We start from the raw sequence: 12,267 nt of genomic DNA on the forward strand, positions 1-12,267 counted from the left end.
AATTTATTACATTTCTAAAATAGATTACATTCCTGCCTACCTGATATTTTCTCTATTTAATGTCATGTATACAGGTAATCAGTTTCCATGTCTTTTACTATTTCCTTCAGTTCAGACAGCGGTTATCACCTTTGCTGTTGTGTCTGCTTTCATTAGCTCTGACTTTAACAGCTGTTTCTATCTTATGGCTCAGTTAACCAAACCCAGTTTAAGAAGTTGAATAAGTTTAAGTCAGTCAGGCTTTGCGCAGGATCCAAAGAATAAAATTAAAAATGATAGTATAGTTTGTAATAGTTATTTCAATAAATCTGAGGCATCTGTATTTTCAAGAATCTTGTTCAAAGGTTTGAGGTTGTTAAAATGGCCTGTCAGCAAATAAATCTTTTTATTATCTTAAGGCAGGTATAAAAACAATGTTAAGATTCACTTAATTTTAATTAATATTTTGATAATAAAAATCTATTTTATGGATAAGACAAGCAAACAAACAAATATATTTATTGCACTATAGGAGTACAGACCAAATTCATGAGTGAGTTTTCTTCTAGGAACAGGAAGAAAGAGGAAAGAAATTAAAAAGAAATACAGAGAGGACTTTATATATATATATAAAACATACACACATATACACCCACACCACACACATACAAGACGCACGTGTGCGTGTGTGCACACACACACAGACACATATATAGCAAAGACGATGAAAAATTAAAAATGTGTCCATGGGAGTTTTGTATATTATACTCTATACTTTTCTATGTGTTCAAAACTTTTCCAAGATATCTCCAAATTTAAAAAATACCCAATTGAAGAAAAATATAAAAGAAAACCCTGTTTCCTAAGCCATCCCTCTGTTAAGTTTATTTTGGTGTAGAAAGAATAGGTTTCAGTGATAACATTGCAGTCTCAAATGTGGGGTCTCACTTCTCTTAGTCATTCTTTTCTATTGCTTCTTTCTTTAGTATTTCCCCAACTTCTGATCGTCTCAATAGAAAACTGCAATTATTTTATGGGTGAGTCAGCTGAACTATTTTAGTCAGGCAGTATGTGTGACATTAAACATGTCACTGCCCCTGTCTGCCCTCATTTCCTCCTATCTGTATAAAAAGGAGATTGGATCAAATCAGTGTTTTTAAGGGGCTTCCATATCCCCTAAATCCTCACCTCACAGCCCCAGAGAAAGAAGAAAAGCAAAAGCTGCTAGTAATGTGGGGCTCTAGGCCCCTATATCCACAGCACCTGGGTTTTCTATTTTACCTTTTTATCATCAGACTATATGGTATTTGAACAAAGTGTTCCGGGATTTAAAATGTATACTTTCAAAACCACTAGATGATATCCAGCAGCAGCTTTGGCTCTAACATGTCATATCTGGTGGGGGGAATAAGTCTACTTCTTAAAGGGCACAGGGTGCCTCCCTGGTTGACTTTGCTCCCAGCACAATTTAAATAAATAATTTTTTCTGCCTTGCCCTAAAGGGCTGGAGAGAGGGCAGGTCTTACTTTGACAGGAATTAGAGCTCTGCAAGCTGGAGATACAAAATGAGATTCCAAAGCCACTTTTTCTCTTTTAGACTCATTTTCTCTCATAAAACTTCATTTAATTTACCATCTTAAAGGAAGAAAAGAAAAATCCAAACATGAAAAAAAAAAAAAAACCAACCCTATGGAATCTTTTTTAAAAAACACAAATCTTGATGTTTTAATTTTTTTTTTTTTTTTTTTTTTAAGACGGAGTCTCACTCTGTCACCCAGGCTGGAGTGCAGTGGTGTGATCTTGGCTCACTGCAGCCTCCGCTTCCCGAGTTCAAGCAAGTTCAAGCAAGTCTCCTGTGTCAGCCTCCCAAGTAACTGGGACTACAGGTACCCACCACCACATCTGGCTAATTTTTTTTTTTTTTTTTTTTTTTTTTGTATTTTTAGTAGAGACAGGGTTTTACCATGTTGGTCAGGCTAGTGTGGAACTCCTAACCTCAAATGATCTGCCCACCGCAGCCTCCCAAACTGCAGGGATTACAGGCATGAGCCATCGTGCCTGGCCTAATTTATATTTTTTTAACTTTTAGGCTCAGAGGTACATGTGCAGGTTTGTTATATAGGTATTAATAAGTTGTGTTTCACGTGGATTTGGTCAAACAGATTATTTCATCACTCAGGTAATAAACATAGTACCCAATAGTAGTTTTTGGATCCTTGTCCTCTTCCCACCCTCCACCTTAAGTAGGCCCATGTGTCTATTCCCTTCTTTGTATTCATGTGTATTCAATGTTTAGCTCCCACTTATAAGTGAGACAATATAGTATATGGTTTTTTGTTCCTGTTTTATTTTGCTTATGATAATAGCCTCCAGCTCCATCCATCTTGCTTCAAATAACATGACTTCTTTCTTTTCATGGCTGCATAGTATTCCGTGGTATGTATGTACCACATTGTCTGTATCCAGTCTACTGTTGATGGTCATTTAGGTTGATTCCATGTCTTTGTTATTGTGAATAGTGCTGCAATGAACATAACACATGCATGTATCTTTATGGTAGAATGATTTATAGTCTTTTGGGTATATACCTAATGGATTGCTGGGTGGAATGGTAATTCTGTTTTAAGTTCTCTGAGAAGTCACTAAACTGCTTTCCACAATGGCTGAACTAAGTTACATTCCTACCGGCAGTGTATAAGCATTTCCTTTTCTCTGTAACCTCACCAGCATCTGTTATTTTTTGACCTTTTTATAATAGTCATTCTGACTGGTGTGAGATGGTATCTCATTGTGGTTTTGATTTGCATGTAGAATCTTTTAAAAACAGCTACTGTTTTTTCTAGTTAATTAGAAATTGCCATCCTCACCTATGCATTTTCAGCATTAAACTTTCAAAATGAATTGAAATTATACAGTTTTATTTGCAAAACAATTTTTTTTTAAATCTTGCAAAAGAATTTTTCTTGTAATTACTGAGAAAAACTATAAGGATTATTTTTACTACTTTTAAAAAACTGAATGATAATTATTATTTTTAGAGACAGGGTCTCCCTCTGTCACCCAGGTTGGAGTGCAATGGTGTGATGATAGCTCACTGCAGCCTCAAACTCTGGGAGCAAGTGATCCTCCCTCAGCTGATGGGGCACGGTGGCTCATGCCTGTAATCCCAGCACTTTGGGAGGTCAAGGCAGACAGATCACTTGAGGGTCAGGAGTTCAAGACCAGCCTGGACAACATGGTGAAACCTCATCTCTACTAAAAATACAGAAATTAGCTGGGCGTGGTGGCACGTGCCTATAATCCTGGCTACTGGGGAGTTTATTAAAAAGACAGGAGAATCACTTGAACCCGGGAGGTAGAGCTTGCAGTGAGCCAAGAGTGTACCACTGCACACCAGCCTGGGCAATAAAGGAAGACTCTGTCTCAAAAAGGAAAAAAAAAATACATATGTAGATATAGAGAATATGACAAGGTGGAGCTCTGTAGGAATTCTGCAAGCATTCTTTAGTGATCTGTGATCAATGAACTTACTAGACCCACATTTTTCTCAAGAAAATAGGGATGTCAGGCTTTACTTTGGTGATAATAGCAGTCCTTTTTGAGGCTTGCTTTTTTCCCTGTACATGTAGAGAAAATGATGATGTGTCTTTGCTCAGAGATCTGGGATTCCAGGCTGCTTTTGATTCCCTTCCTGTCAGGCTTCCTGTCCATATCCCCAGCAGGTTCAACCCATCTATCATAATTGTCCCCAGTGGTTCTTAACTATGTCACATTTTCTCAGAGAATATTAGAGGGGTCACAAAAAAGATGAAATCAATGCAGCCATAAAATGAAATGTGTCTTTAGAAGGAAATTTTGCATTTGACTGAAAATAGACTATTTTTTAAAAATTCTTGATTCTGTTCTGTTTGATCTTCAACCAGATTTTGATCCATCGCATGTTTTTATTCCATGAGAATGCATCAAAGGATGGGGATTTTTCTCCTCAGGAAGTGTTTCAGAGTTCAGGAAGAATCATTAGAATAAAGATACCTTTCAAAACAATTGCAGAAATTATTCCTAGAAAATTGCTGCTGATCTGAGTGGCCTTTACACTCAAGTTGCCGCTTTTATATGTCTTTGCTCAATGAGTTCTGTTTTTGCCTTTTATTCCCTTTGTAAAGGTTAAAGACTCTGACTTTCACTTTTAATTGGCACTTAAGGCTTACTTGGACAGTTTCTAGGTATTATGAACTGAGAGCCATTGACTGGCAGACCCCAGAATACTGGAATATCATTCTTTGGGGTTTTCTCCCCATGATGACCTTTACCATTAGGTGATGTGGGCAGCCATTCATCTATTTTGATTTGAGAGTTACTGGAAAGAGTTTTCTATCTAAAAAATAGAAAAGGAAAAAAAATCCCCCACGTCTTTTTCATGGTGTATAAAGTGATGCCATTGGAGATAGCTGCCTTTGATTTGATGGCTTTACTGGCTCCAGAAGTTTATTAAAAAGCCAATGCCCCTGGAGGGGTGACACATTAAGTCAGAGAGGCATAGGGTATCAAAATTAGAAGTACCCTGAGTGATCACTTAATGGAAACTGAAACCCCACAGAAGTGGCTTCCCAAGGCCACAGAGGAAGGTGGTAACAGACTAGATTTTAGGTCTTCTTGCTTCAGATATACCACACCATGTTATGTTCATTAGCACATTGATAGGAATTAGTTTAACAAATTGCTTTCCAGCCTATCAAATAAGAAAAAATAAGCCGAGGGCAGTGGCTCATGCTTGTAACCCCAACACTTTGGGAGGCTGGGGTGGGTGGATCACTTGAGGCCGGCCAGGAGTTCAAGACCAGCCTGGGCAACATAGCAAGACCCTTATCTCTACTCGCCCCCCAAAAATACAAAAATTAGATGGGCGTCATGACATATGCTGATAGTCCCAGCTACTCTTGAAGCTGAGGTGGGAGGATCACTTGCACCCAGAGTTTGAGGCTACAGTGAGCTATGATCACACCATTGCACTCCAATCTGGGTGACAGAGGGAGACCCTGTTTCTAAGAATAATAATTATCATTCAGTTTTTTAAAAAGAAAAAGAAAAAAACAGCAGATCAAGGCCAGGTTGGTTCTGATGTAGAAGGTGGTAAAAGGAAGGCTAAGAAGACCACAGCTTAGTAAGGAGCCATATGGAGAGTTCTAGACAGTTAAGGCTGTGGGCACTGGTGGTATGGGGTAGGGGACAGCATGTGGTAGGGTGTGGAAGAGAAAGTGCCCAAATGGGAAGGAAGAGGGGCTGATGAAAGGAAATGGAAGAGTAGTAAAGACATACTTCTTTTTTTAAAAATTTATTTATTATACTTTAAGTTCTGGGGTCCATGTGCAGATTGTGCAGGTTTGTTACATTGGTGTACACGTGCCATGGTGGTGGTTTGCTGCATCCATCGCCCCATCATCTACATTAGGTATTTCTCCTAATGCTATCCCTCCCCAATCCCCGCACCCCCTGCTATTCCTCCCCTAGCCCCCCACCCCCCAGGCCCCAGTGTGTGATGTTCCCCTCCCTGTGTCCATGTGCTCTCATTGTTCAACACCCACTTATGAGTGAGAACATGCAGTGTTTGGTTTTCTGTTCTTGGCAAAGACATACTTCTTATAGTACTTATTCTCCTTCCTTTGGTTATATATGGATTTGGGTTGTTTAGGAACAGAATTTTGTCTTATAGTAGCAAAAATACTGTGTTAGAAATTAAGAAGCTCCACCAACTGGCTTTCTGATCTTGGGCAAGTCATTTAACCTCTCTGAGCCTCAGTTTCCTTCTCTATGGTAAAAACCACATTGATTAGGGATAAGACACTGTTAAAGGTTCTTGACACATACTTTAATCATCATAGAAGCTCTGCAGGGACCTCTAATTTTTACAGATAAGGAAATTTAGGTTCAGAGGGTGTAGTAACTTGCCCAAGAGGATGTAGCAGATATTGGCAAAGCTTTGATTTCAACCCAGGTTAGTCAGACTTAAGGCAAAGCCTCATTTCCCTGGGCCAATAATAGCCTATTGAGCAAAAGGCAAAGCCAGTAACCTTCAAGTTCCCTTGTCCTTTAAAATTCAGGCCTGTGACTATGCTGAATTCCAGACCACTGATTAGGTCAGCTATTCTCTCTGAATATCATATACATCTTTTGCAAAGTTCTAAACAGCTGAGGTCCTGATCTTCATTCTATACAAAGCTCAACATATTGTGGACCCTTAACAAAATTTAAAAGCAGGGTCAAAAAAATAGCACCCCTGGTCTTTGGGAAAGAATAAGGACTCTATCTCTGAAGGACGTTCCATTCATATTCTGAATCTAAGCTCTTATTTGGAGCCATAACATGCAGGAAGAACTTACTCTTTTTCATACAGTGCAATTGCCTGGGCTAATTACTAATGGATATGTTTGAGCATTTGAGAAACTGAACATTGGCTTTTAGTTTTAAAAGGAATTTAGTCTATCCTTCTAGGCAACAGAATGATTATTATTCTCTAAAGATGATATCCATGTGGTATCATCCCAAATACTTGGCCATTTGCCACTATGAGATCCTGCTTGTATCTGATTATGGATCTAGTTTAATGCTACACCCATATACTGTCCACATAAATGAAAAGAACATTTTTCATGAAGACATTTGTCTTAGAAATGTGATTTTCTTTGTGATAGTTATTTATTTATTTTTTTTTTTGAGACAGAGTCTTACTCTGTTGCCAGCCTGGAGTGCAGTGGTGCAATCTTGGCTCACTGCAACCTCCACCTCTTGGGTTGAAGCAGTTCTTCTACGTCAGCCTCCGGAGTAGCTGGGATTACAGGCACGTGCCACCATGCCCAGCTAATTTTTTGTATTTTTAGTAGAGACGGGGTTTCACCATGTTGGCCAGGATGGTCTACCATCTCTTGACCTCGTGATCCACCCCCCTCGGCCTCCCAAAGTGCTGGGATTATAGGCGTGAGCCACAGGGACTGGCTGTGGTAGTTATTTCTAAATTTTATATATTTACTTATTTATTTATTTGAGAGACAGGGGCTCGCTCTGTCACCCCTGGAGTGCAGTGGCATGATCATTGGTTACTGCACCCTGGAATTCCTGGGCTTAAGCAATCCTCTCACCTCAGCCTACCAAGTAGCTGGGACTACAGGTGTGTGCCTCCATACCCAGCTAGTATTTCTAAATTTTAGAATGCAACGCTGGGTCTATGTTTTTTGCTTTACTTCTGTGATTTATTAACATAAATAATCATCATCCTGCTTTCCTGTTTTTTGTTTTGGATTTAGAATTTTGCCTAAATAACTGCTCTAGAAACTCTCAAAGTTATCTAATTAGTGATTACAATTTGCAAGCAAAGAACATTTCCCAGCTACTTAGTTAGAGCAAGATGCTTATAATTAGGCCACAGGTTTGGGCTGTGTTTAGGCCAATTAGTGAACACAGGCATCTCACAAAGGTATGGTTGTGACCCAAGAAGGACCAGGTGAGAATGCAGTGTTTCATCAGAGATCCATCTCAGCTAGAAGGAAAAAAAATTGGGCCAGGCACAGCGGCTCACACCTGTAAACCCAGCACTTTGGGAGGCCGAGGCGGGCAGATCACAAGGTCAAGAGTCAGGGACCAGCCTGACCAACCTGGTGAAACCCTATTTCTACTAAAGATTCAAAAATTAGCCAGGTGTGGTGGCACGTGCCTGTAATCCCAACTACTCAGGAGGCTGAGACAGGAGAATCACTTGAACCTAGGAAGCAGAGGTTGTAGTGAGCCAAGAATACACCACTATACTGCAGCCTGGGTGACAGAGCAAGACTCTGTTGCAAACAAAAAAGGAAAAAAATTGCTGTTAAGTCAGTAATATCATATTGGGAGTGTAGCACATCTTAAAAAAGGAGGGAAAGAGAGAGGAAGGAAGGGAAAAAGAAGAGAGGGAAGGGAAAAGAAGGAAGGGAGGAAGGGAAGGAGGGAGGAAGAAAGAAAAGGGAGGGGAAAAGAAAAAGAAGGAAAGGAAGAAGAAGAAAGCCAACAAATAATAGTAGACAAGTTCACGGTGATAAATAATAAAGAAAGAATAACAGAAGGAGCCAGAACCTGAAGCATGGCATGACCTTTCATCAGGGCTCTTATTCCTAGTAGGCTGTGAAGCAGCTTTGTCTTTACCTGCTCAGTGGATCCCAATGCTGATGCACTGCTTTAATTTGGGAAGGCTTTCTCTTGAGAGGCATGTCTTTTCTTGCTCCAAGTCTAAAGCGCTCCCAAGTGTGGTATTCTCTGTGACAGATGTACTACAGTTATGCTTTAGCTGACTCCAAACCCATAGCTTCCCAGTGCCTGAGTGGTCTATCTGATGTCCAGGAGTGTGTTTCCTTTGAGAGCAGGTCTTTGCTGGAATATCATCCAAGAAGGTAGAAAAGTGTAATCCCTTTGTTCTAAATCAGCCGCTGATAAATTTTGCCCCCCCCCACCACCCAGGGCTATTCTTTCAGAAGGTCTAAAATGCATTTGTTGATGTACATAAAAACCCTAGACCCACCCCATGGAAAGACACTGTCTGAGAGAGAGTGAGTCCTCTTCTTTCTCAACTTCTCACAAGGTGGTCCCGTTTTCATAGATGGTCCTAATTCCACATGACTCTCTGTGAAGATAAGAAGTTTCAAAAATATTTTAATATTGCCAAGGGGACAAGATTCTCTGGAAAATCTCCCATTCATAGCTTTGCTTCTTGTAGAAGTCTGAGTCCTGTTGACTGAATCCCACGTGACTGGCAGGACCAGCCAGCTCCAAACATGTTGATCTGTGGTTCTTTTGCATATCTATTTCTCACTGATGAAGCACTGTCATTCTTCTCTGAGTCCTAATTCCTACTATCAGAGCAACGTGGCCATAGGCCATTTTTGTTGGAACACGTGCCACTTGTCTTCTACCAGGAGTGGCAGCTCCTCCAGCCAGCACTGGTGGCTGCTAAAGAACGCATTACTTCTCCAACTTTCTCTTGCCCATCCAAGAAGAAAGAATTTAATTTCATCTACCAAGCAGCTTGCATTCTCTTTTGGCACCCTGATTAGATCAGAAAGGGCTAGAAGCTTAGTGAGAAGATTTTTTCCCTCATTTTTATGCCTTGTAACAACTCAAAAGTACACTAAAGCTCACTGCTATTTTAAGTCTGCTTCTAAAGTGAAAGAAAATTCACACTTAGGGACTTAACGCTTGTTTGTCAGCATTTTTACTTGAGATGGCAGTCTAATTAATTATTCCACCACCCAGGACCAAAGAAAAGAAAAAATGCTCATCATCACTGGTCATCAGAGAAATGCAAATCAAAACAACATTGAGATACCATCTCACGCCAGTTAGAATGGCGATCATTAAAAAATCTGGAGACAACAGATGCTGGAGAGGATGTGGAGAAATAGGAACACTTTTGCACTGTTGGTGGGAGTGTAAATTAGTTCAACCATTGTGGAAGACAGTGTGGCGATTCCTCAAGGACCTAGAAATAGAAATTCCATTTGACCCAGCAATCCCATTACTGGGTATATATCCAAAGGATTACAAATCGTTCTACTATAAGGACACGTGCACACGAATGTTCATTGCAGCACTGTTTACGATAGCAAAGACCTGGAACCAACCCAAATGCCCATCGACGATAGACTGGATAGGGAAAATGTGGCACATATACACTATGGAATATTATGCAGCCATCAAAAATGATGAGTTTGGGTCCTTTGTAGAGACATGGATGAACCTGGAAACCATCATTCTCAGCAAACTGACAGAAGAGCAGAAGATCAAACACCGCATGTTCTCACTCATAGGCAGGTGTTGAACAATGAGAACACATGGACACAGGGAGGGGAGCACTACACACTGGGGTCAGTTGGGGGGAAATAGGGGAGGGGCGGTGGGGGGTGGGAAGCTGGGGAGAGATAGCAAGGGGAGAAATGCCAGATGTAGGTGATGGGGAGGAAGGCAGCAAATCACACTGCCATGTGTGTACCTATGCAACAAATTTGCATGTTCTTCACATGTACCCCAAAACCTAAAATGCAATAAAATAAATGGGAAAAAATATATATATAATAATAATTTGAAGGATTTTTTTTCCTTACATTTGCTTATTGTGCTTTTATTGGAAATACATCTCTTGGCTTAGTTGTAGACAATTTTCTGCCTTGAATTTGAAAATTACTCTCAGTTAACATTTATTTAGTAAAGAAAATGCATGAATAATATAGTAATACTCAACACAGTGCTGTGGCATAATCATTGTTGATAAATTGCTGGAGTATTTTTTCTTTGAGTTTTGTAGAAACTTCAAAATGCAAAGAGTAATAATAATCCTACAATTTGGTAACGATGGGCTTATACCTCTGAGAATGCGGACGTATTGAAAACAATCTATTCCTTATGTCCCTAGGCAAGAAACAATTATTACAGTAAATTAATGCCAGGTTTACTGACAAGAATTCAGGGCCTGAAAACCTGTACCCTTCCTCTTCCCCAACCCCTCCACACCATTAGGAACATTTAGATCATGGGCAGAGTGTCTATGTTTTCAGTACAATACGTTCTGAGAATTGAAATATAGTGGCTACAGAGTGGACATTGACACGACAAAATTTCCCTTACCTTTTATTTTTAAGTGGGGGTGACATGTACTGCTGTTGTCATCTAAACCATCTCTGATTTGATTTTTTAAATAGCATTGATTATTTTTTAACATAGAAATTGTAAAGAGGAGAAAAATCACTCAACATCCAATTCTTAGAAAACCCCTCTTGCCAATTATAAATTAAATGTTTCCATGGCTTAAAATGTCCATACAGATAGAAGCGAAATGAAAAGCAAATGTTCCCTTGGTTTTGTTATCAGATTTCTGATTCTAATCCACCTGGGGACAGCCCCAGATATGTTCCTAAGAAGACACCAGACTTAAGAATAAAAGAATGCTTCTCAAGAGAAACCTAAGAATTACAAAGGTGATAACGTGTTAACATAATCTTCCTTGTAAAAATGACCTCTGGATATTAAGAGAAGGTGGCAGAAGAACTATAAAATGCTGAAAAGTGATGATCTTTTATGAAGTCAGAAACAACTCTTAATGGGCACATTTGAAGTTATCCTAAGAATTGCAAAGAAAGCTTCACCCTGTTTTTCAGACTGGTGGATAAGTTACGAACAGGGAATCAGCAACACTTCTCAGACCGTGCGGGCATGTGTAAAAACTAAATCACAGAGATTGGGGGTCAGGTGACTGTATCAAAGTAAACTAACTGCACAATTTTTTTATGATCAGTTTCCTTGTACAATTTTATAATACTTTTATAAAAATGTTAATAGATTTGAGTGATCTCTATGATATCCATCTGGTAATGAGTTTTAATAATATATACTAGCCAGACTTTCATATTAAAATGTGTTTGTGTTAAATCAGTACTAGGATTCATATCTTCCCACCATTGAATGCTTAATGATAATGTGTGTGTCTTAACCTCATTTAAACGAGATCATAGTATCTTTCACTTCTTAAATATATTTCTTATTCCACAGGCCATGAAAGTCACAACACCTTCAAGTATCCTGAAATCACCGTGGGATTATGACTTTTTAATTTATGATGGTGTCATAGACAGTACAGCCCCAGACTTCTTAGCATTCAAGGAACATTTTAACTTAGCTTGGGGAGGTATTTTTTCTCTCTTGGAACATGTCACGAAGTTTCTCAGGAACTATGCAATACCAGAAGTCAAAATTAAAGGGAATCATTTGGTAGCCCTCCTTCCAGAGTTTGAGCTGAAGAATAAACTTACCAGATATGACTTTCTCTCAGTGTTAGAGGACCCAGCTCATGTTCAAATGCTGATGAATCTTCCAGGCCAAAGGTACAGGGGCCAAGATGGAGAGACAGAGGCTGCCATAAAGATCCAAGCCACATGGAAATGCTACAAAGCAAGAAAATTCTTCCTCATTCATCGCCAGCAGAAGTGGGCATCAGGTGTGATTGCCATTGCTTGGCTGTTGCATTGCCATAAGACTCGACTAAAGAAGATACTGAAGGAATCACGTCAGAGACACCTGGAGAATTTCCGCATTCGAGCCAAGGTTCACAAGGCTGCCAGCTGTTAAGGCAGACCTCTTTTTCTAAACATTTCATGCTTGAGTGATTGCAATAAGTCGTCTCTTTATCTTCCCTTTCTCTCTCCAAGTACCCTCCTCCTTCAGACTCTCTTACCTTTCACTCCCCTCAACGTATGATGCACAAAACCTACATTTGTT

At 39.6% G+C, this 12,267-nt stretch overlaps 1 protein-coding gene across 1 annotated transcript in view; it reads left to right on the forward strand.

Annotated features, from left to right (window-relative positions):
- IQCH (IQ motif containing H) overlaps positions 1 to 12,267 on the forward strand; it is a 197,492-nt gene that overhangs the window by 60,048 nt on the left and 125,177 nt on the right. Inside the window, exon 6 of the mRNA XM_032244599.1 lies at positions 11,542 to 12,093. Within this exon, the coding sequence (XP_032100490.1) occupies positions 11,542 to 12,093 (552 nt within the window). The remainder of the gene's footprint in view (positions 1 to 11,541; positions 12,094 to 12,267) is intronic.

The sequence above is a fragment of the Sapajus apella genome, unplaced genomic scaffold (assembly GCF_009761245.1).
Source record: "Sapajus apella isolate SASKATOON/1434 unplaced genomic scaffold, GSC_monkey_1.0 scaffold55, whole genome shotgun sequence".
NCBI lineage: Eukaryota > Metazoa > Chordata > Mammalia > Primates > Cebidae > Sapajus > Sapajus apella.